At 37.8% G+C, this 25,470-nt stretch overlaps 1 protein-coding gene across 2 annotated transcripts in view; it reads right to left on the bottom strand.

The window, feature by feature from the left end:
- Window positions 1-3,125: 3,125 nt before the first annotated feature.
- The window catches only part of MICU2 (mitochondrial calcium uptake 2), a 173,599-nt gene continuing 151,254 nt past the window's right edge, over window positions 3,126-25,470 (bottom strand). For both annotated transcript variants that reach the window (XM_027590155.2, XM_027590156.2), the window contains 4 exons: window positions 18,157-18,328; window positions 5,900-6,008; window positions 5,268-5,425; window positions 3,126-3,759 (listed from right to left, as the gene is read on the bottom strand). In XM_027590155.2, coding sequence (XP_027445956.1) covers window positions 3,655-3,759; window positions 5,268-5,425; window positions 5,900-6,008; window positions 18,157-18,328 — 544 coding nt within the window. In that variant the 3' untranslated portion in view covers window positions 3,126-3,654. The remainder of the gene's footprint in view (window positions 3,760-5,267; window positions 5,426-5,899; window positions 6,009-18,156; window positions 18,329-25,470) is intronic.

Here is a 25,470-nt window from a genome sequence, read left to right as displayed (position 1 = left end):
GTGAAGAAGCAAGGTTTGGGAAAAGAGGGGGAGATGATCAGCTCAGTTTTGGACATGTGGAGTTGGACCAACAAAATGGAGACATCCAGAAGGTAACTGGGCCAGAAATTTGGGGGAGGGAACAGAAGCCAGAGGTGAGAATGAGATCTCCTAAGGAGAAAAGAGGTGGAGGCAGGACTCAGGATAGGATAACTGCCACCCTCCCTGCCTTCAAGATAAGCAGAGAAGTACAAGCTAACCACCAAAATATCAGGAGACTCAATGATCATTTATTCTATAAAACCACAGAAAAGGAAAGGACCGAAGATTCAGTTCAGATTAGGAAGTGCAGCTGCTTTCAAGGTGACTGTCTCCACACTGCTAAGAGGAGACACTAGCAAACCTAGTTTGCTTATTTGATACAAATATTTTATCCATATCCTTTTCAAATGGGATCAGGTTGTTTGCAGCAATCATACAATAATGATGAAAAGGAATTATTCATTTTTTGGTTGTAGGACATTTCCTTTTGTCTTGGAAAAATTGAAAATTGTCTCCTCAATCCCTGAAAACTCCTGTTTTAGGAAAGTCTACTCCTCTGTTCTCTAACACTGCTTTATTATTAAAAAATCTTAATTTATGATGATAATATTTAAAAAGTTTTCTGGTTAGGGGCACCCAGGTGGCTCAGTCAGTTAAACTTCTGCTTTGGACTCAGGTCATGATCCTGGAGTCTGGGATGGAGCCCCACGTCAGGTTCCGTGCTCAGCGGGGAGTCGGCTTCTCCTTCTGTCCCTCCCCCTGCTCATGCTCTCTCTCAAATACATGAATAAAATCTTAAAAAATGTTTCCTGGTTAGTTTTCAGTCTCTACCTTTAGACTATATGTTCCATGACAACAGTGACCATTTGTCTTAATTCACCATTTTATGTTTGGCAACCCGGCAGGTTCTTGTTTGCATACTTAACTGACGGACATTACAAGCCTTCCTTCCCTCCCTATTTCTCTTCCACTCCTTCTCTGTCCCATTCTCCTCTTCCTTCCTTTATACAAATATTTGTTGGATGCCTTCTATAAGCCAGGTCCTCAGCTAGATTTAAAAATTTAAAATTATATATATATATTTTAAACAGAATGGGGTTAGATATGAGAATTTTTTTTAAAGATTATTTATTTATTTGACAGAGAGAGAGAAAGCAGAAGCACGGGGAGCAGCAGAGGGAGAGTGAGAAGCAGGTTCCCCACGGAGCAGGGAGCCCGATGTGGGGCTCCGATCCCAGGACGCTGGGATCATGACCTGAGCTGAAGACAGACGCTTAACTGAGCCACCCAGGTTCCCCTATATTATTTTTTAACATAGATTTCATATAAAACTTTATAAATTACATAAATTTTATATTTTTAAAATATTTATTATAAAAATATATACATTTTATATAAAAAATATAAAGATGACAAGGCACTGTTCCTAGTCCTGATTTAACAGTTTAGTAGAGACATACTTGACATGTAGGCAGCAAGTGGATTTCTAAAACTTTGCCACGATGAGAAGAGAGCAAAAATCACTGCCATCAGGAGAAGCTGGTGTGTGTAAAGGCTTGGAGGTAGGGAAACATGAAAATGAAAAGCATGGGTGTAAGTGGGGAAAGGTCAGAGGTTTTTTTTTTTAAGATTTTATTTATTTGAGAGAGAGAGAGAGAGAGAGTACATGGGGGGGGAGGGTCAGGGGGAGAAGCAGACTCCCCGCTGAGCAGGGAGCCTGATGCGGGACTCGATCCTGAGACTCCAGGATCATGACCTGAGCCGAAGGCAGTTGCTTAACCAACTGAGCCACCCAGGCGCCCCAGGTCAGAGGTTTTATAGGGCTGGAGCATAGTATTCATTGGATGCTGAGGAAAGTGGGCAGAGGTAGTGCCAGGTAGAAGCTGGAAAAATTGAGCCTGTGAAAACACCAGAAACTATCCTAGGTTTTGACTTTTATACCCCTAATCTTCACCCATAAGGACAACTGGGCAGTCAGGTAGGAGAAGAGTCAGATAGTATTTTTATGGCTAAGAGGAAATGATGGGAGGATGCACATCCTCTATTTGCACTGCTTATCTTTTCTCTTGGTTTGGTTTTACAATAAAGAAATACAAAAATTATTCCTAAAATGATGAGTTAGAACAAATTTGTTTCCTAATCAGCACCAAAATAAATGTTTTTTTTTTTTAATAATTGGACAAAAGCTTTTACCACTTGTCATTCTCAAGCATTATTCAAACAAGTGTGTTCCATGTAGCAGCTGTAAGGGAGAGGTTCCTCTTGTCCCATTAATCAATTATCAGTGTTAAGCTCATTGATTCTTAATTCATTCAATAGGTTATGATCCATTACTGACATTAATTACTTTGTTACTCAAATTGTATCATATTTGGCCAGGGAGGGCCCCTTCAAGTGGCTCTTGCCCTTTTGGTATGTCCTCATTGTTTTTTGACTACTTCTTTACTTCTAGGTTCATCTTGTACTTTTCCTGCTCCAGTCTCAGAGTCAGCCATTTAACCAGGGAATGCAATGTGTTTTAAATATTTGCAATATTCTTGTTTGAGAAGCATATTTAAAAAAAAATAATTTTCACTTACTGTGTTAAAAAATGCCATTTTATTAATAACAGCATTTTATATTTAATGCCAATTAATTTTTAGTGCCATTTTAAACATTTACCCACAACACAGTATATCCCATGAGACCCTGATCTTGTGATCAAGATTCCCCAATCACACTAGTTTTTTTGTTTGCCTTTTTTTTTTAAAGTAGGCTCCATGCTCAGTGTGGATCCCAACATGGGGTTTGAACTCATGGCCCTGAGATCAAGACCTGAGCTGAGATCAAGAGTCAGACATTCAACCAACTGAGCTACTCTGGCGCCCCGCTAGTTTTTTTATTTTTCTTTATTTCTAAGTACTCTCTACACCCAGTGTGGGGCTCAAACCCACAACCCCAAGATCAAGAGTTGCACGCTCCACGGACTGAGCCAGCCAGGCACCCCACCAATTACACTAGTTTATAAGAACACAAACCAGTAAGTTGTCAATACTAATGAGAGAATTTACATTTATAAAAAAAAGCTTTAAAAAACACATGTAAAAAAACACATGTAACTTTTGTTATCTGTGTAAATACTTTATTCTGTTTCTACAGAGGATATTGAAATTTACACATTATTTTTAAGACAACTAATATAGAGCTAACTGAAATAAAATACACAAGAAGCTTATGATTTATGAGATACAGATGAGAAAACCTGAGAAGTTTTTAATTTAATTTGCCCTACTGGAAACATCAGGACTCCTGGACTTGATATTGGCCTTGTATATCAAACACTTTTTTCTCTAAGTACTAGCTGACACCCTTCCAAAGAGCACGTTGTACTACCGTGTCTAAGAAATCAGTGAATAACTAGGTTTTCCATCTTATCAAAGTACAAAGCATTACTTCAATTCTAGGCCCTCTGAACAGAATGTATCTATTTTTACTAAGTTCTTTAATGAAATTTTATTAAGAAATTACTGATTCAGAAAGTAAATACAAGGCATCTTTATATTACAAAGAAAACCAAGAAGACAAAAATCTAGTATTTTAAACAAATTCCAAATTCTGACATTTGGAGCAGGATGACTCCCAGATTATCTTTTTCTAAAAGAGATTTCTTCCAGCTTGTTTCCAGACTTCTTTTACTCCTTTAATGCTTTCTCTTTTCACACATTTCCAGTATTCCTGTACACTTTGTTGTTGTGGTACCTGTTAACCAAAAGTGAAAGTAAAGAGATCATTCTCTTCAAGATTAAACACGATTTCATGTGAGCTCTGTTATTATTCCCCACACACCTCCCAAAAGTACTTGAGATGGATTATGTTGTAAAAGATAACTGCAACAGAATTGTAAGTAAGACAGGATAAAAGACAAAAAAGTGAACGTGATGTAAGAATATCCTTGGGATAACTAGGGAATGGAGGCTGACTAAGTATACGTGATTAGAGCTTCCTCCCTAAGAAGATAATGAAGACTTTGGGTGATCTTGTTCACATATTGGTTTAAAATGTAATTATTTCATAATGCTTTATAATATTTTATAATGTTTCCCTTTTTATGGTGAACTTTATTTAGCTAAGTGGAATACAAATTATAAGCCTAAAATAAAACTTTGATTTAACCTTGCTGAAGTTAAAAAAAAGAAACAATACATTTGATAAGAACCCTTAAGAGAAATAATATAATTCACCTAAGTGCTCTGTGAATTAAAAGGTTCTGTATGGGTCTTCTCAGTTAAACAACAAAGTAAAGGTTAGAAAATACTTGTATCCTGGTGACCACAGGAGCACAGCATTGCTGGAAATGTGCCAAATGGAAGCAAAAGTTTCTGATAGATTTACAGGTCTTCTATTTAATGTCTCTTGAGAAATGGCAAAGAGGCTCCTTAGTATATTAAACTGTTAACTGCAAAGGCTGGTTTAATTTCCAGGGATATGACTGTTAACTATGAGGTACTGTGGGTACTACTACAAAGCTTGTAAAACATGTCTGCTAATAGAAATCATATTTATTCATTTTCCATAAATGTTTATAGCAGGAAAACGAACATGCTTTTCTGAGTTGTAAATAAATAATTTGTTTATGAACCTCCCATATCCTCTCCCTCATTCTCTCTCCTCTCTTATGGCCTAACTACCTGCTTATCACATAGCTCTCTTTCCACCCATGTTTTCAACCTGAAGACTGCTTTAAACAAAATTTTGAGTTTTATTTGTCCCACAGACCAATATGTGAATTTGAATGCAGTGATAATGGCTAACATTTACTTCAAGTGTCTCAGGCACTATACTAAGTATCCTACACTTGATTCTTTAAAAATTTTTTTCCGGTAGATTCTATTAGTTTCCTCATTGTACAAAGATGAGGAATGTGAGGCTCTGAAAAATTAAGTGGCTTTGCAAGATTAGGCAGTTAGTAAGTGACAGAGCTGGGATTTGAATTTAGGTGTGTCTTAACTACAGAGCCCAAGGCAAAATTCTAGGCTATGTTTTCTGAATAGTGGTTTCTGATTAGACATAGACAAAAAATAAAGGCAAAGAAAAATACTGGATTCCATCTGTAGGAGGTATCTCGGTGTTGTGATCATAGCTTATAACCTCTTTATAAATGATAAAGCCTCCATTTAAGACTACAGATTTGTCCAAATTCTAGGTGTCAAATATCATTCATTCAATTACATGTAAACATGTAATTATTTAAAACTCAAAATCTTTACCCATAAACCTCGATGCATCCTGTTTTTTAAAACCCCGAGAAACTCTCCATGACTAAGACATTCATCACCATCCACATCAAAGATCTTGAAGACGGTGTCCAAAATATTGTTTGAGAGCTCCTGTCCTGTTGCTACTTTCACAGCCCTCTTAAACTCCGCTGAAAGAAAACATAAAAGAACTCATCAACCATAGCTGATGGTGAAACAGTGAAATAGTCTAAGTGGAATTCATCTAAATTTTATTATTTGAGAAGCAAAAACAAATCTAAATGTTCATTAATGGGAAGTAAAACAAAACCAAAAATACTCATTAAGAGCATATCGAAATAATAAATTTGGCTGAGAAATGTCATGAAAGTAATTGAAAGAGAAGCAGGCTATTTTAATTTAATCAATATTTTAAAGAAGGTATTTAAATATTCTCTTTTCCTTCTTAGGGGAAAAATAAGGAAAGTAAAAGCAAATAAAGTTATTGTTAAATTTGAGAGTCAATGCTGTAAGTCTAGAGTAACCACAACTAACTAAAAGGCCAATCAACTGTTTTACTGATAACTGGCTCCTTGATCAGTACGTTCTAGTTAAAGAATAGAGTGATACTGCATAGGTGATAAAAATTAAGTCATAAAACTTACCCAGTCTGACAGGACGATGAGCTAAACTGAACATTTGCATAGCAATAGCAAAGTCTTCCAAGTGGGTCGTAAAATGACAAAATGACTTGAACTCATCCAAACTAATGCTCTAATAAGTAACAAAAGTGAATTTTAATTACAATTTTGTAAATACATTAAAAATCTTAGAATATAAGCATAAGTCCCAGTTCAGAAGCTCATCATAAAGCTTCTGAACTTTTATAGCTTTCTAAGAAAGTCTTATTAAAAAGAATGGGCATGCCCACAGTGTATGGTTGTGTAGACTGCACACTGGGTGAAAGGGGTCTCCTGGAGCAGGCCAAGACCTGGGGTGGCCCTGTGGTACAGACTGGATTCTGTCTTCTCAAAATTCATAGGTTGAAACCTAACGCCCAACATGATTGTATCTGGAGACAGGGCTGTTAGGAAGGCAGTGAAGGCTAAATGAAGTCATAAGGGTAGGACCCTAATCTGATAGGACTAGTATCCTGATAAAATGACGAAGAGGCACCAGGGCTCTCTGACTCTGTGTGTAAGCACAGAGGACAGGCCATGTGAGGACACAGTGAGAAGTCTGCAAACTGGGAGGAGAGACTTCACCAAAACCAACTTGCCGGCACCCTGATCTTAGACTTCCAGGTTCCAGATGTGAGAAAACAAATTTGTTGTTTAAGCCATCCAGCCTGTGGTATTTTGTTATGGCAGCCTAAGGAAACTAATACATCCTGTTAAGTGGTCTGCCTCCTTGCTTTTCTGCTTTATCAATGGACACAGCACTGAGTAAGAGCACTGGGTTTTGGAGTTAGAGGAACCTATGTTGAAACTTCAGTTCTGCCATTCACTATGTGCATGGTCTTAGCCTCTCTAAGACCTTACCTAAGGTAAGTAACCTTTCACGAATTAAGTAATTTGTTCAGGTCTACTAAATGGAAAATGGGGATTTGAACCTTGGTTCATCTGACTTTAAAACCTATACACATAAGAACAAAACAAAAAAAAGTTAGAAAAACTAGTTTTTCCATTGGAAAAGTAAACAAAGTAAGAAAATTATTTTTTTTTAAATTTATTTATTTGTCAGAGAGAGAGGGAGAAGCAGGCTCCCTGCTGAGCAAGGAGCCCGATGTGGGACTTGATCCCAGGACCCTGGGATCATGACCTGAGCCGAAGGCAGATGCTTAACCAATGAGCCACCTAGGTGTCCCAAGTATGAAAATTCTTAACTTGAAAATAAATTCTTCTCTTCCTGAAAAAGTTTCTCTTTGTAGGGACCTTCAAGATCATGTCCTCTGCTTATGTGTGGTCTTATTCAAGTTTCACTACTTTTAGCCTTTGTCAATTTATGGAATTTTTACTTTTAAAATTTTATCTAAGTTTTTGAAGAGGTAATGTATACACGTGGTAAAAAAAATTCTAACCATATTATGGATAAAAAATAAAGTCTTCTCTCTTCCTTCGACCTCCAGTTCTCTTCCCCATAGGTAAAGCACTGTTACCAATTCTGTGTACCCTTCCAGAAATATTCTACTCATATAAAAGAACACACACACACACACCCCTGTTTTACACAGTGGAAGCATCCTCTTCACACATTTCTACACCTTGTTTTATACTTTTTTTTAAATATTTATTTGAGAGAGAAAGAGTGTGTGTGTGTGTGTGTGTGTGTGTGTGTGTGAGAGTGGGCGCAGAGACAGAGAAGGAGAAACTCCTCAAGCAGACTCCCCACTGAGTGCAGAGCCTGACATGGGGCTTGATCCCAGGACCCTGAGATCATGACCTGAACTGAAATCAAGAGTCAGACGCTTAACCAACTGAGCCACCCAGGCAACCCCCCTTGCTTTATACTTTTAACAATAGATCTTAGCACAAATAAGAATGGCCATTTCTCTGCGTCATAAGCCATCACTGGGTGCAACCTTTCTGATTTTTCTTTTACTGATAAGTGAAAAATGGTATGCCATTAATGTTTAATCTGTATGTCTTGAATTGTGAATGATGTGAAACACTTTCAGTTTTATGTTCTTATTAATCATCTGCGGATTTCTCTTGTGTCTTTTTTATGTCCTTTGCCCAGATTTTTAATGTTATGTGACGTTGCTAGGAAACAAGTGTCCATGGGTCTCTCATGTTTCTGCACATCTTTCAAACAAAGGCTCCAACCACCTTTTTATTCCAGACTATCTTCCCAAGAATGTTTGTATAGTGAACAGCCTCGAATACTGACAATGTCTCCTTTGGAAGCAGAGGACAGTTTCGCTTACTGCCCATCATAAAAGATTCAGATTCCTGAAGATGAGCTTTCTCGGCTATGTGCATGGGCAGCATCCACAAGGGCCCCTCAACATGGTCCCTGCAGGACTTGTGAGGTGAGGAGGAACTGACCAAACATGATGTTCATACTGTTCCTATGCTGTGAATAATATTTTTTGTCTCTGACCCAAGCATGTGTCTTTTGTCAGCATCCATGAAATGGTATAGGCTAACTTCCAAATAGATAAAACCTCAGATGCTTTATAGTTATTAACATAGTGATTTTTAGGATCCCATTATTTATTAAATAGGGCAAAATGTAAGACCCTTCAAAGTTCTTGATTTTTAAAAACATTTTTTTGAGGGGGAAGGGGCAAAGAGAAAGGGAGAGAAAAAAACCCCAAGCAGGCTCCATACTCAGTGCAGAGCCCAATGTGGGGCTCTATCTCATGACCCTGAGATCATGACCTGAGCTGAAATCAAGAGTCAGACACTTAACTCACTGAGCCACGCAGGTGCTCCCAAAGTTCTTGATTTTTAAGATCTCATTATAAATTAAAGAAATGGGCCTACTACATGTGATGCCAATATTCCTCCCCTCCCCATTTCGTTTTTTTTTCTTTTGACTTTGATTATAATTTTGGGGGGAGATGAGGGGAAGCAACAGAAATTTAACTTTTAGGTAGCAATTTCATCAAGTTTTCCTTGAAAGCTTCTGAGTTTTGCCTAGAAAGATATGTATATCCCACTCTAAGATGATTGTTTCCAAGTTTTCTTCTAAATACACTCAGTTTCAGGGCGCCTGGGTGGCTCAGATGGTTAAGTGTCTGCCTTCTGCTCAGGTCATGATCCCAGGGTCCTGGGATTGAGCCCCACATTGGACTCCTGGCTCAGTAGGAAGCCTGCTTCTCCCTCTTCCTCTGCCTCTCCCCCTGCTCATGCTCTATCTTTGTGTCTCAAATGAATAAATAAAATCTTAAAAAAAAAACACACCCAGTTTCATTTTTCTCTCTCTCTTTTCTCTAAGATTATTTTTGAGAGAGAAAGAGAGAGCATGAGCAGCGGAGGAGGCAGAGAGAGAGGGACAAACAGACTCCCCGTTGAACAGGGAGCCTGATGTGGGGCTCGATCCCAGGACCCTGAGATCATGACCTGGGCCGAAGGCAGATGCCTAACTGACTGAGCCACCCAGGTGCCCCATTTTTCTCTTTAACATTTAATTCTTAGATCCATTTGGAATTTTAGAGTAATGAGTGAGGCAGAGATTTACCTTCATTTTCTCCCTCACATGGCCAGTCAATTAACTTAATGCCACTTTATCTCGGCATTCTTTTTTTAAAGACTTAATTTTTTTAAAGCAGTTTCAGGTTCACAGCAAAACTGAGGGAAAGGTACAGAGATTTCCCATATAGCTCTTGTCCCCTCAGCATTCTTTTCATATAAACTTTTACGGTTTGTCTAGGTCACTTGTGAGAATCCAATAGCATTTTTATTGGAACCCATTCGTGTTCACCAATATTTGGTTCTCTTTTGATTCCTGCATATAGGAAAGATTACACCTTTTTGCCTCTTTGCAGTTATGTGGGGGTCATGTGATTAGTCTGACCAATAGCCAAGTGTGATGTTTCTGGCCAAAACGTTTAATTGCTCGAATGTACTCACTCCTTTATTTTCCTGACACAGCCTCTGCAGATGATGTATTTCCAGAGGTAAAGCTCCAAAAGGCAGAGCTTGGAAAGTCTGGGCCCCTGAGCAACTGTATGCAGAGCCTCCTACCATGATTGAGAAGGAAATCTTTCTTGTGTTAGCCATGGGGATTTCAGGGTTAATTTGTAACTGCAACAAACTGAGGTTGTTCTGACTAATATAACCATTACCTTTATAGATGAATCTAAGGGAGAACTGCTACATTTATAATACTAAGATTTCCCATTCAATAATAGGAGATGTCACTATAATTAGGTAACTTTTATGTCTATCAAGACCTTAAAGGTTTTCTTCATATATTTGGCGTTAAATTTATTTCTAATTGTTATATGTTTCTATTGTAATTATAAATGGGATCTTCATTACATTTTATCTTTTTCCTCACTACAGAAATAGCTTTAAAAAAATTATATAAAAATACATGTCTACTCCAAAAACATGTATTGCAACAATGAAGTAAAAGCAATACATAAAGTAAAAAGTCACACTGGCGGAGCAAGATGGTGGAGGAGTAGGAGACCTGGATTTCGTCTGGTCTCAGGAATTCAGCTGAATAGGGGTCAAACCATTCTGAACACCTACGAACTCAACAGGAGACCAAAGAAGAGAGTAGCAACAACTCTCTGAACAGAGAAGCGACCACTTACTGGAAGGGACCCAACAAGCAGCAGATCTGGGGAGACTCCCCTCCCTCCTCCGGGACGAGTGGCGTGGGAGCGCACTGCAGGGATCTGCTGGGTTTGGAGACTCCACACGGGGTCGGGTGCCAGAGACAGAAACGCTCCTCACAGGCCAGGTGAGTACGGAGGGCGGTCGGAGACCAGGGAGATGGGAGTGACTGCTTTTCTCTGGGGGCGCACTGAGGAGCGGGGCCCCAAGTTCTCAGCTCCTCCGAGTGGAGATTGGGAGGCCACCATTTTCACCCTGGTCCTCCAAAGCTGTACCAGAGCTTGCAGGGAACAAAAGCTCCTGAGAGCAAACCGGAGCAGCTTGCTTAGCCCGGACTGACAAGGGTAGGGCAATTCCACCTCCGGCAAAGACATTTGGGAACCACGGCAACAGGCCCCTCCCCGAGAAGATCAGCAGGAACAGCCAGCCAAGACCAAGTTTACCCATCAAGGAGAACGGGAGAACTCCAGCACTAGGGGAATACTGCACATAGAATTCATGGCTTTTTTTTTTACCATGATTCATTAGTTTTTCAAAGTTAATTTTTTTAAACGTTTTTTTTTAAATTTTTCTTTTTCCCTTTTTCAACCAACATCTTATCAAAATCCCTTTTTTTAAAAAAAACATTTTTTATTTTTCATTTTTAGAGTCATATTTTATCCCTTCATAGTAGTTACCCTTATTTTTGGCATATATATATAAGTTGTTCTCTCTTTAAAATTTTGAGATACAGTTTCTTCTAACAGATCAAAATATACCCTAAATCACTAGTGTATGGCTTTGTTCTAGTCTCCTGCCTGATCATTCTCTTTTTTCTTTTTTTTTTTAAATCTTCTTTCTTTTTTCAAACAACTTCTTATCGTTATCAATCCCTTTTACAAAATCTTTTATAATTTTCATCCTTACAGTCATCTTCCATCCCTTCACTGTATCAACCCATATTTTGTACATATATAAGTCTTTCTTCCTTTAAAATTTTAGGAGGCACTTTTTTCTAACAGACCAAAATATGCCCAAAATCTAGTGTGTGGCACTGATCTATGCACTAGCCTGATCATATCTGATCATATTCGTTTTTTTTTTGTATTTATCTTTTTCTTTTTGTTTTTTTTTCCTTTCTTTTCTCTTTTTTCTTTCTTTCCCTTTCTTTTCCTCTGGTTTCAGGTCTTTTCTGATTTGTATAGAGTATATTTGCTGGGGATGTTGTTAACCTGTTAGCATTTTGTTCTCTCATTCATCTATTCTCCTCTGGACAAAATGACAAGATGAAAAAAAATCACCTCAGCAAAAAGAACAAGAGGTAGTACCGTCAGCCAGGGACCTACTCAATACGGACATTAGTACGATGTCGGACCGAGAGTTCAGAATCATGACTTTAAAGATACTAGCTGGGCTTGAAAAAAGCGTGGAAGTTATTAGAGAAACCCTTTCTGGAGAAATAAAAGAACTAAAATGTAACCAAGTCGAAATCAAAAAGGCTATTAATGAGGTGCAATCAAAAATGGGGGCACTAACTGCTAGGATAAATGAGGCAGGAGAGAGAATCAGCAATATAGAAGACCAAATAATGGAAAATAAAGAGGCTGAGAAAAAGAAAGAGAAACAACTACAGGATCACGAGGGTACAATTCGAGAGATAAGAGATACGATAAGACGAAACAACATTAGAATAATTGGGATCCCAGAAGAAGAAGAAAGAGAGAGAGGGGCAGAAGGTATATTGGAGCAAATAATAGCAGAGAACTTCCCTAATGTGAGGAAGGAAACAGGCATCAAAATCCAGGCGGCACAGAGAACCTCTCTCAAAATCAATAAAAATAGGTCAACACCCCGACATCTAATAGTAAAACTTACAAGTCTCAGAGACAAAGAAAAAATCCTGAGAACAGCTCGGGAGAAGAGATATGTGACCTAAAATGGTAGAAATATTAGATTGGCAACAGATCTATCCACAGAGACCTGGCAGGCCAGAAAGGACTGGCATGATATCTTCAGAGCACTAAATGAGAAAAATATGCAGCCAAGAATACTATACCCAGCTAGGCTGTCATTGAAAATTGAAGGAGAGATAAAAAGCTTCCAGGACAAACAAAAACTAAAGGAATTTGCCAACACGAAACCAGCCCTACAAGAAATATTGAAAGGAGTCCTCTAAGCAAAGAGAGAGCCTAAAAGCAGAACAGATCAGAAAGGAACAGAGACAATATACAGTCACAGTCACCTTACAGGCAATACAATGGCACTAAATTCATACCTTTCGATAGTTACCCTGAATGTAGATGGGCTAAATGTCCCAATCAAAAGACACAGGCTATCAGATTGGATTAAAAAACAAGACCCATCAATATGCTGTCTGCAAGAGACTCATTTTAGACCCAAAGACACCCTCAGATTGAAAGTGAGGGGGTGGAAAACCATTTACCATGCTAATGGACACCAAAAGAAAGCTGGGGTGGCAATCCTTATATCAGACAAATTAGATTTTAAAACAAAGACTGTAATAAGAGATGAGGAAGGACACTATATCCTACTTAAAGGGTCTATCCAACAAGAAGACCTAACAATCGTAAGTATCTATGCCCCTAACATGGGAGCAGCCAATTATATAAGGCAAATAATAACAAAAGCGAAGAAACACATTAAAAACAATACAATAATAGTGGGGGACTTTAACACCCCCCTGACTGAAATGGACAGATCATCTAAGCAAAAGATCAACAAGGAAATAAAGACTTTAAATGACACACTGGACCAAATGGACTTCACAGACATATTCAGAGCATTCCTTAGATCAGACAAATTAGATTTTAAACCAGACTGTAATAAGAGATGAGGAAGGACACTATATCCTACTTAAAGGGTCTAACAATTCTAATTCAATTCTAATTCAAGAAGATCTAACAATTCTAAATATCTATGCCCCGAACATGGGAGCAGCCAATTATATAAAGCAATTAATAACAAAAGCGAAGAAACACATTGACAACAATACAATAATAGTAGGGGACTTTAACACCCCCCTGACTGAAATAGACAGATCATCTAAGCAAAAGATCAACAAGGAAATAAAGACTTTAAATGAAACACTGGACCAAATGGACTTCACAGACATATTCAGAACATTCCATCCCAAAGCAACGGAATACACATTCTTCTCTAGTGCCCATGGAACATTCTCTAGAATTGATCACATCCTAGGTCTCAACCGGTACCAAAAGACTGGGATTATTCCCTGCATATTTTCAGACCACAGACCACCATTTCAGAGTTCTTTGAAACTAGAACTCAATCACAAGAGGAAAGTCAGAAAGAACATGGAGGCTAAAGAGCATCCTACTAAAGAATGCATGGGTCAACCAGGAAATTAAAGAATTAAAAAATTAAAAATTAAAAAAGTTCATGGAAACCAATGAAAATGAAAACACAACTGTTCAAAATCTTTGGGATACAGCAAAGGCAGTCCTGAGAGGAAAGTATATAGCAATACAAGCCTTTCTCAAGAAACAAGAAAGGTCTCAAATACACAACCTAACCCTACACCTAAAGGAGCTGGAGAAAGAACAGCAAATAAAGCCTAAACCCAGCAGGAGAAGAGAAATAATGAAGATCAGAGCAGAAATCAATGAACTAGAAACCAAAAGAACAGTAGAACAGATCAATGAAACTAGGAGCTGGTTCTTTGAATTAACAAAATTGATAAACCCCTGGCCAGACTTATCAAAAAGAAAAATGACCGAAATCAACAAAATCATGAATGAAAGAGGAGAGATCACAACCAACACCAAAGAAATACAAACAATTCTAAGAACATATTATGAGCAACTCTATGCCAGCAAATTAGATAACCTGGAAGAAATGGGTGCATTCCTAGAGATGTATCAACTACCATAACTGAACCAGGAAGAAATAGAAAACCTGAACAGACCTATAACCACTAAGGAAATTGAAGCAGTTATCAAAAATCTCCAACAAACAAAAGCCCAGGGCCAGATGGCTTCCCAGGGGAATTCTATCAGACATTTAAAGAAGAATTAATACCTATTCTCCTGAAACTGTTCCAAAAAATAGAAATGGAAGGAAAACTTCCAAACTCATTTTATGAGGCCACCATTACCTTGATCCCAAAACCAAAGACCCCATCAAAAAGGAGAATTACAGACCAATATCCTTGATGAACATGGATGCAAAAATTCTCACCAAAATACTAGCCAATAGGATCCAACAGTACATTAAAAGGATTATTCACCATGACCAAGTGGGATTTATCCCTGGGCTGCAAGGTTGGTTCAACATCCGCAAATCAATCAACGTGATACAATACATCAACAAAAGAAAGAACAAGAATCATATGATCCTCTCAATAGATGCAGAAAAAGCATTTGACAAAGTACAGCATCCTTTCTTGATCAAAACTCTTCAGAGTATAGGGATAGAAGGTACATACCTCAACATCATAAAAGCCATCTATGAAAAACCTACAGCGAATATCATTCTCAATGGGGAAAGGCTGAGAGCTTTTCCCCTAAGGTCAGGAATGCGGCGGCAGGGATGTCCACTCTCACCACTGCTATTCAACCTAGTATTAGAAATCCTAGCCACAGCAATCAGACAACAAAAAGAAATCAAAGGCATCCAAATCGGCAAAGAGGAAGTCAAACTCTCACTCTGCAGATGATATGATACTGTATGTGGAAAACCCAAAAGACTCCACCCCAAAACTGCTAGAACTCATACAGGAATTCAGTAAAGTAGCAGGATACAAATTCAATGCACAGAAATCAGTGGCATTCCTATACACCACCACCAAGACAGAAGAGAGACAAATCAAGGAGTCGATCCCATTTACAATTGCACCCAAAACCATAAGATACCTAGGAATAAATTTAACCAAAGAGGCAAAGGATCTGTACTCAGAAAACTATAAAATACTCATGAGAGAAATTGAAGAAGACACAAGAAATGGAAAAACGTTCCATGCTCATGGATTGGGAAAACCAACATTGTGAAGATGTCAATGCTACCTAGAGCAATCTACACATTCAATGCAATCCCCATCAAAATACCATCCACTTTTTTCAAAGAAATGGAACAAATAATCCTAAAATTTGTATGGAATCAGAAGAGACCCCGAATAGCCAGAGGAATATTGAAAAAGAAAAGCAAAGCTGGCAGCATCAAAATTCCGGACTTCCAGCTCTATTACAAAGCTGTCATCATTAAGACAGTATGGTACTGGCACAAAAACAGACATAGATCAATGGAACGGAATCAAGAGCCCAGAAATGGACCCTCAACTCTATGGTCAACTCATCTTCGATGAAGCAGGAAAGAATGTCCAATGGAAAAAAGACAGTCTCTTCAACAAATGGTGTTGAGAAAATTGGACAGCCACATGCAGAAGAATGAAACTGGACCATTTCCTTACACCACACACAAAAATAGACTCCAAATGGTTGAAAGACCTAAACGTGAGACAGGAGTCCATCAAAATCCTAAAGGAGAACACAGGCAGCAACCTCTTCGACCTCAGCCGCAGCAACTTCTTCCTAGAAACATCGCCAAAGGCAAGGGAAGCAAGGGCAAAAATGAACTATTGGGATTTCATCAAGATAAAAAGCTTTTGCACAGCAAAAGAAACAGTCCACAAAACCAAAAGACAACCGACAGAATGGGAGAAAATATTTGCAAATGACATATCAGATAAAGGGCTAGTATACAAAATCTTATATAAAGAATTCATCAAACTCAACACCCAAAGAACAAATAATCCAATCAAGAAATGGACAGAAGACATGAACAGACATTTTTCCAAAGAAGACATCCAAATGGCCAACAGACACATGAAAAAGTGCTCAACATCATTCGGCATCAGGGAAATCCAAATCAAAACCTCAATGAGATACCACCTCACACCAGTCAGAATGGCTAAAATTAACAAGTCAGGAAATGACAGATGTTGGCGGGGATGCGGAGAAAGGGGAACCCTCCTACACTGTTGGTGGGAATGCAAGCTGGTGCAACCACTCTGGAAAACAGTATGGAGGTTCCTCAAACAGTTGAAAATAGAGCTACCATACGATCCAGCAATTGCACTACTGGGTATTTACCCCAAAGATACAAATGTAGGGATCCGAAGGGGTACGTGCACCCCAATGTTTATAGCAGCAATGTCCACAATAGCCAAACTGTGGAAAGAGCCAAGATGTCCATTGACAGATGAATGGATAAAGAAGATGTGGTATATATACACAATGGAATATTATGCAGCCATCAAAAGGAATGAGATCTTGCCATTTGCAATGACGTGGATGGAACTGCAGGGTGTTATGCTGAGTGAAATAAGTCAATCAGAGAAAGACATGTATCATATGACCTCACTGATATGAGGAATTCTTAATCTCAGGAAACAAACTGAGTGTTGCTAGAGTGGTGGGGGGTGGGAGGGATGGGGTGGCTGGGTGATAGACATTGGGTAGGGTGTGTGCTATGGTGAGCGCTGTGAATTGTGCAAGACTGTTGAATCACAGATCTGTACTTCTGAAACAAATAATGCAACATATGTTAAGAAAAAAGAAAAAGAAGATAGCAGGAGGGGAAGAATGAAGGGGAGTAAGTCGGAGGGGGAGATGAACCATGAGACGATGGACTCTGAAAAAAAAACTGAGGGTTCTAGAGAGGAGGAGGGTGGGGGGATGGGTTAGTCTGGTGATGGGTATTAAAGAGGGCACATTCTGCGTGGAGCATTGGGTGTTATGCACAAACAATGAATCATGGAACACTACATCAAGAACTAATGATGTAATGTATGGTGATTAACATAACAGTAAAAAATAAAAAAAAAGTCACACAAAAAATCTCACAACAGTGTATTAATCATTATTAGTAGTTTGGCAATCATTTCTTCATATACATACACACACTAGTCCCAATACATTTTCTAACTTGCAATTTGTTCACAGGACAGTTACTGCTAATATATTAGCATTGTAACAGGCACTTTATTGAATTTTTACTGTTTCTAATGGCTTTTCAATTTGAGTTTCTTGGGTTTTCTAGATATATAATCACATCTATGCAAACAAAGACAACTGTGGCTCCTTTCAAATGTTTATATTCTTTAATCCTATTAATTTGCACTGGCTAAGATTTCCAGAACAATAGTAATAGTGGTGACAGTGAACATTCTTATTCCCGACTTTACTGGAAATGCAAAACTCATTGCTATACTGATTCTATCTTAGGCAATAATTCATTCATATGAAAACAGTATGTAAAGAACATTTCTCACCTTGGTTTTATACTAAATAATAGAGAGTAACATGGTTTTTGTTAATTTGTAAGTTACTTTATTTAATTACGTAAATATTTCTTTTTTATTTAATTTTTTAAAAGATTTTATTTATTTATTTGATAGAGACACAGCAAGAGAAGGAACACAATCAGGGGGAGTGGGAGAGGGAGAAGCAGGCTTCCTGCTGACAGGGAGCCTGATGCAGGACTTGATCCCAGGACCCTGGGATCATAACCTGAGCAGACGCTTAACAACTGAGCCACCCAGGTGTCCCTAATTACGTAAATATTTCTAACATTATTTCATCTTTACCAGAAGCATAATAAAAAGGTATACCAACCTCTCCTGCTGACAACTTCTCTCTTACATTTTTCCAATAGATGTCTTTATTTTCAGTGTCAGTGAAGAAAAGTAGCCACTCTGCAAAGTCTTCTTTTCTCATGAAACTCAAACCTTTAGAAAACTGAAGGAATTCCATTTCTTGGACCTCTGTTTGTAAATTCTCCATAAATCTAAATGTTAAAATATAAAATTGATGTAAGGAACTAGTAGCATTCAAACTTAGTATTGTAAATAGGATTGCAAAGCACCTTCAGCAAAACCTACTGAGTAGCTGGCCTCTTCAAATGTTGAGTCAAACAAAGTATTAATGCTGTGCAAGGAGTGGGGGAGTGGAGGATGCAGAGAAGCTGATTAAGTCCGATACTTGCTTCAATCTGTCACTCCCTATACTCTATTTGTTTATGCAAATTATATTTGGCAACCCATATTCTGATAAAGATTTACAAAATTATGTAAAATGTTGCTCTGATGTATCTGTAACAATTTTTTTCCAACACAGAAAAATTATCCATAATCAGAAAAACTTAACATTCAGTTGGGCTACCGTTTTTAGAATGTTAATCATAATTAATGGTTAATATTTTTCAGATACCAAAGTTGATTAATGTAGTCAATGGCTTTGTTTCAAAATCTTAGATTTACCTAAAAATATTTATAATCATTTGGACAGTAACATATGAATAAATGACTCAACATTCTTTTAAAAATAAAAACATGGCAGTTTGATCAAACGGTCATCAACAGCTCCCTGAGAAAAGTACAGGTTAAAAGGATATCAGATTTAAAAAAATCTTTGAACAAGAGCTCAGAAATGCTGCACTTGATTTATTTATAACCTAAATCATATGAAAAGTATTATCTCCATGTGTTTTAACATGTTGCAAATAGTTTTATTCACCTTTCTACATGTTAAAAATCTGTCATGTCACAATTTAATGGAATTATACGGGGGGGGTGAAAAATCTGTCTATTGCAGTTCAGTGGGAGAAAAACTGCCACTGTTCAAAAACTACTTGCTTTCGGCTCTACATTTATCCCATAAACCTTAAAAGCATGAAGGGGGAGTTTGATTTTAGGCTTCTGTGTGATAGGTAAGAGTTTGTTACCTACAACATTTTCTGAATGTACTAGGATATACAGATTTATCAATGCCATGTGTCTTTCTGGGTCAAGGCAGAGGTTTGTCTAAAATATGAAGATTTCTAGTTTGGGTTGATAGATCGATGAAACCTTTTACTGATATGCCTTGTCCTTTGTTTTACTGAGTTTTATTATACCATGCACTGTGAGAAAATTCAACTTACTAGGATTGTTAAAAAAAATGCTTTACTTGCAAATGAGTGCACAGTGAATTTAAGAAAGTAGAGAATATGGTATAAACACATTACTAACTCGCTCCTTTTCTTTTTCTTTTTCTTCAGGCCCTGAGGTTGAAATACTATAAATTTAACTGCTGTTAAACTATACATTGTCTGGTTTAAGCTACTTTCATCTTACTAACTATACTACTTTTGAAGAACATAAGTATATTTTAGGAAAACCATCTTTCCTAACTCTAAAATTATAGATCTTGTTATAACTTGAAAATCTTGGAACATGATTACTGGACATAAATATATGAATTGAATTTATAGTAAATAGAGTCACCAGATACATTCTGAACAAATTAAATAATTATAAATTAGTGGATTAATTGGAACAATGGGAAAAAAATCTGATTCTCATCTTTTTTTTAATTTTTTAGGTCACAGGGTGCTGGAGCTGGCTCCTACCAGCTCTGAGAATCCATTGTGCACATGTTTTTCCACCTCTATTTCATGTATGACAGCTTGAAACTGGCTTGGTAGAATATATACATTACTCACTGGCAAATGCTACAAATCAGGCTGCTCTTCCTGAGAGCAGATTGTTAAACTTATTTATTAGCACACCACTGCTTATAGACATCTTTGAATTTATAAAAAACTCCTCATGAATTTAGAACATCCTCAACTAATTGGCATTTCTGAATTAAAGTACATCAGGAACATGGCACATACACACAAAATCTACAGTTACATACGGATCAATTCCCTGTGAAAAAGACCTGAAAACTAGCTGAAGAGCAGATAAAAGGTCCATATTGTGTCTCTGTAAAAACCCCACCCCAGGACAACCAATCAGGCTGGATCTCACAAATAAGCAGTATATCCCTGACGAGTAATGGTCCTACTCTACATCAGGCACCCCAAACTTTGGCACCTACACTGCAGAGAAAAGCTCCCAAAACGTATGGCTCTGAAAGCCAATGGGGAAACAAAAACAGTGGGAAGAGAAATGTAGAAGAAAAGGCCCTAAAGAAAATAGAAAAAAGGAAAAAAGAGACTGGAAAAACAGAGGTGGTGATGCAGAGTCGGTAAGGGCCATCAACAGTTGTCTGAGTAGCCTGAACATCATTTTCTCCCCCCTGAGCTATATATATGCTGATACAGAATGGATTTTTCACAATTAAATTACCTGTTGATTTCATAACAATGAATAAACACTGACATTCCAGCAGACAGAGCTTAATTATACTTTAGTTTTTCTTTAAATGGCTAAGAGGGGGACACCTGGGTGGCTCAGTCGTTAAGCGTCTGCCTTCGGCTCAGGTCGTGATCCCAGGGTCCTGGGATCGGGCCCCGCATCGGGCTCTCTGCTCGGCAGGGAGCCTGCTTCTCCCTCTCCCTCTGTCTGCTGCCCCCCATACTCATGCTCTGTCAAATAAATAAATAAATAAATAAATAAATAAATAAATAAATAAAATCTTAAAAAAAATATAAATGGCTAAGAGGTATTTCAGTCTTTGCACTGTAAAAAGCCAACCAAACCAACCCAAAAAACAATAACTCGAACAAATCACAAATTTATCCACATACTCTGTCATTAACTGATAAGTTTCTCTTGACATGTGGTAGTATCTACTTAACGCATCTTCTATCCCTCTGGTCACCTAGTCTAGTGCTAGTTCCTTAAAAGCCCATTCAGTGTACCTAACCACCTACCAGGGAACTGTGGGACTAATTCTTTCAGAAACTTTGTGACCATTTAAACCTTTTAAGAGAAACCTGGGTCTGAATTTCTAAGACCTGTAACCCTGGACCAAGTCCCTTTTTAATCTCATCAAATTCCAGCTGTAAAAAAGGAAGACTCCTATCTGACTTTCTAAGGATAGGTGAAATAATAGATGTGAAATTACTCAGACAAATGTTAGGCATGTAGTGATGGCACTGAGTCTGCAGGTAACCACCCTCCCTTTTCATCCTTACTCAAGCCCAGACTTAGTATCAAGAATTAGCTACTAAATTGCTTCAGCCACTCTCTTACCCTCAGCTCCCTGTGGCTGTTGAAGGCCTTCTTCAAGGGCAGCCTGAAGAAAATCTTACTATTGCGCACAGTGACACGTGCAGAAATTAATGGTCTACACCTGTAACTGGGTCTTCAACCCTGCCAACACCCTGCTGCTAGGCCAGAGAGCTCTCTTTATTTCACATGGTGGCTATTTCAATTTGTTTACTTTCTCTACAAAACTATCCCACTGGCTTTCTATTTGTCCTCAGCAGATGACTTGCCCCAACTTCTCAGAGAAACTAGAGGTCACTACTTAGGAAATTCTCTCATTTTCTTTCTATCACTCTAGGAATGTAACAGCACACATCCCCATTCTCACCACTGCCAATCTCTTTTCTGTCCTAGTGAAAAGGAGGAGTCCCTTTTCCTGTTGATGGCTACCTGTGCTCTGAATTCCACCTATATTTCTCTAGTTCTTCCTTCTCAGGAGGCTTGCTCCTCTGGACTCCCATTCACTCCTGCCATTGTCTTTCCCTCTTCATATCATCATTTAAATATGTGGGGAAACCTTTCTTACATTCCCTTTCTGCTACTGCCCCCTCTCTTCCTTTGCTATAGTCAATCTCCTTCAAAGAATTACCTGTATTTCTTTCTCTACTCACCCCTCACTCACTCCTCAACCCACTGCAATTTGCCTTTGGCTCCCACTGACCACATCTACCCTACATTCATCATTTTCTTTCCTAAACTTGTTCTTACGTGTGTTCTCTAGCTCAGTGAATAGGTATCACACATTTCATTGGCTCCACTCAGAAACCAGGCAGTAGCTTAGATTTCTCCTCATTTACTCTTCATCCAGTCACCAATACTATTAAGTCCCTTCTCCTAACTAATCCCTCAGATTTCTCCACTTCCTTTCTGTTCCTACTGCCACCACCTTGGTCTAATTATTATCCTTTCTTCTCTATTAATGCAATAGTCTCTAACAGATCTCCTTGCCTTTTGTCTGATTTCCTTAGCCAATCTGCTGGATCTGATGTTCACCTTACTTCCCTGCTTCAAGGCCTTCACAGCTCTCTGTTGTTCTTGGCATGGCACAAAAACCTTCACAACTGTGCCCGTGTTGACCTTCCCACCTTTATCTCTCACATTTCTGATTAAGTCACAATGAACTTCTAATTTCCGAATCTGCCGTGTCTTCTCCTGCGTTCAGACATATTATCTATTTAGTACTCATTGGGTTTGCGTTAACACTGGCTTGATAATTCCTGCCAATATTATGCAGATATGGATTCTTTTCCTGAGAAATTAAAAACATGAACTATCTGAACAGAGCAGTAGTCTATCTACATTACGTCAGTTAAATTATTCTGTGGAATGACAATAGACTTAAAATTCTGAGAATTTTTTTCTAACTTAAATTCACTGTGTACTGACAGTCCCATACCATGGACCTATCTAGTACAGGATATTCTGTATATTGTCAGTTCGTAATCAGAATTCTGGGCCAAAGAGTTAGATAAAAACATCAATATTTTGTAAAGTAAAATTTGACCCAAAGATTTAAACAAACTTATGTTTTATTGGACTATAAAACAGATTTTTAAATAACTGCTTTTTCCTTAGTGTAAAGTCTACAGTTGCTAAGGGATGTTTTTGTTCCAGAAACTTCTAAGTTCTTTTGTGTGAAGAATTTAAATTTATAATTTAAGAATTTAAATAATGAATGAAACAAAATCTGGAATATTGATTAAATATATCAATACCTTTTCCTACTGATAAAAGAATAGAATGGAATAAGTATTGCTAAAAGAGTCACTTAAAATGGAGTTGGGAGGATGCTAAAGAAGCAGGGCCTATGCATATCTCCTGTCTCAATCCTCAGAAAAATGCTAAACTTGGATCATTGCCAAACTGCAAACATCCAGGATGAACATCTGCTGCGTGCAAGAATGGACTTAAAAGGACTTTCTGCCTAGCACTAATCTTAGCAACCAATCATGTAAGGAATAGTGTTACTGTCACCCTGCCAGCACCAATCATAAAAAAAACAACTTATGTGCCTAAAATTCCTCCTTTGCCTTTAAAAATCCCAAGCTCCTTTGTCTCTTTGAAGCACAATCTGGGTTGCTGCCTTAATTTCTGTCTTCTGAGCTGCGATTCCCAAGATCCCAAATAAATGCTTTTTTTTTTTTTACAGCCTAGCCTTTCCCTTTTCTTATTTGACACATCATATATATATTAATTGCTTTGTAACTTTGTATTTGTTGGTAAATTTAATTACATTACTAGCATATTTCCAGAAGACTTTATAAGGGTAGGGATTCTTCATAAAACTGATACAACTTCTCAATTACTACTGAATTTTCAAATACAAAAATTGATAATAAAAGTGGAAACTCTGCCATCTGTGATGAAAAATACAAGTGGTGTCTAGTTTTCTCTTTTCACTTAAAAAATCCTTCTCTCTGAATTTTAAAGTGGTCAGTCCTTGGGGGAAAAAAGATGAATATGCTATAATTTTATTTTAGTTTTGATTTCTTTTCTTTAGAAGTTGGATTAAGGAGCCTTCGGCAAGAGACTGAGGAAATTCTAAGCTGAAGAAGTATCTTGACCAAGAGAGCTGGGGAAATGCAAACAGAGAAAAAAGGCAGAGAAAAAGAATTCCCTAAGGAGAGAGATCTAGGAACTGGGAAACAAAGCTGCTAGAAACTCTAAAAATAATTTAAGCTGATAAGAGTTTGGCACATATTCTGAGTGCCTACTATGTGTTACATTGTGTATACTTTAATATGTTACCTCATTTAATTCTCAGATCAACCTCAGACTTTTCATGTGGGGGATAGGACATTAACATAAATAAGAGTAGAAAGAACAGAATAAAGATTAAGGGAGAAATTTGCGTGAATTAGAGATCTGCTCTTTTCCTTTATTAGATTATAAAATTGTTATGATTTCTAATTTTTAAATTTACTTTTATAGTTACTTACAACTCTCTAAAATGGGCAGGACAAGTATCATTTTATAAATTTTTACAGGGCACCTGGGTGGCTCAACTGGTTAAGCGGCTGCCTTGGGCTCAGGTCATGATCCCAGGGTCCTGGGATCGAACTGCACTGGGCTCCCTGCTCAGCAGGGAGCCTGCTTCTCCCTCTCCTGCTCCCCTTGCTTATGCTCTTTCTGTCAGATAAATAAAATCTTAGAGAAAATTAATTTTTACAAAGAATAAAAATGGTACATGATTTGCCAAGACCATACAGCTAAATAAATGCTAAATAGCATAACTAGGATTTACACCTATTTGTATCCCAAGTCCAGTGCTTTTTCCCTTTTATATTGCTACCAATTTCTAAATTTTTCGTATTTAATTATTAGTACTTGTACTTGCCTATTAAAGTGTAAAGTGGTTTTAAAGAAAAAGCTGAATTTTAAAAGCTGAAATGAAGTATGCCTCCATGCTTAAAATTCTGATTTTAGTTGTTCTCTGCTGATAGATGCTATAAAAAAACAGCCTGTGAAATCTGAAATTTGTTGCTGGTCTTACTATAACTGTTAAGAATGTAAGTCTTTATATTACACAGTGTCCTTTTTTACAGGACCCATGGGAAACTTTCTTTCTGGCCCTATGAGGAATAAATGCCCCCTCCCCCCTTACGTAGACTCAGTGCTTAGGGATGCAGTGAATTGTGTAACTGATCACGTATCCCTCTTCCTACTGTCTGTCAGAAAGCCCAGAGTCAAATTTGTGGTTTATTCTCAGCAAGTGCATAGAATCTCATGATTTGCACTTTGTGTACTAGCCTAATTACTGACTGCATTTTATGACACTACCATTGTTTTGCTTTTCTTCATCTTTCTCATCTTCTGATAAGCCACCTACTTATATTCTATTACAAGTGCCAATTTACAGCTGGACTCCTGTTTAGAATAAGAAATTATATATAAATCAACATATTAAAAACTATGCATGAATACATTCATTATAATTATATATAATCACATA

This window comes from Zalophus californianus, chromosome 3 (assembly GCF_009762305.2).
Source record: "Zalophus californianus isolate mZalCal1 chromosome 3, mZalCal1.pri.v2, whole genome shotgun sequence".
NCBI classification, from domain to species: domain Eukaryota; kingdom Metazoa; phylum Chordata; class Mammalia; order Carnivora; family Otariidae; genus Zalophus; species Zalophus californianus.
This window is presented reverse-complemented; position numbering and strand designations above follow the sequence as displayed.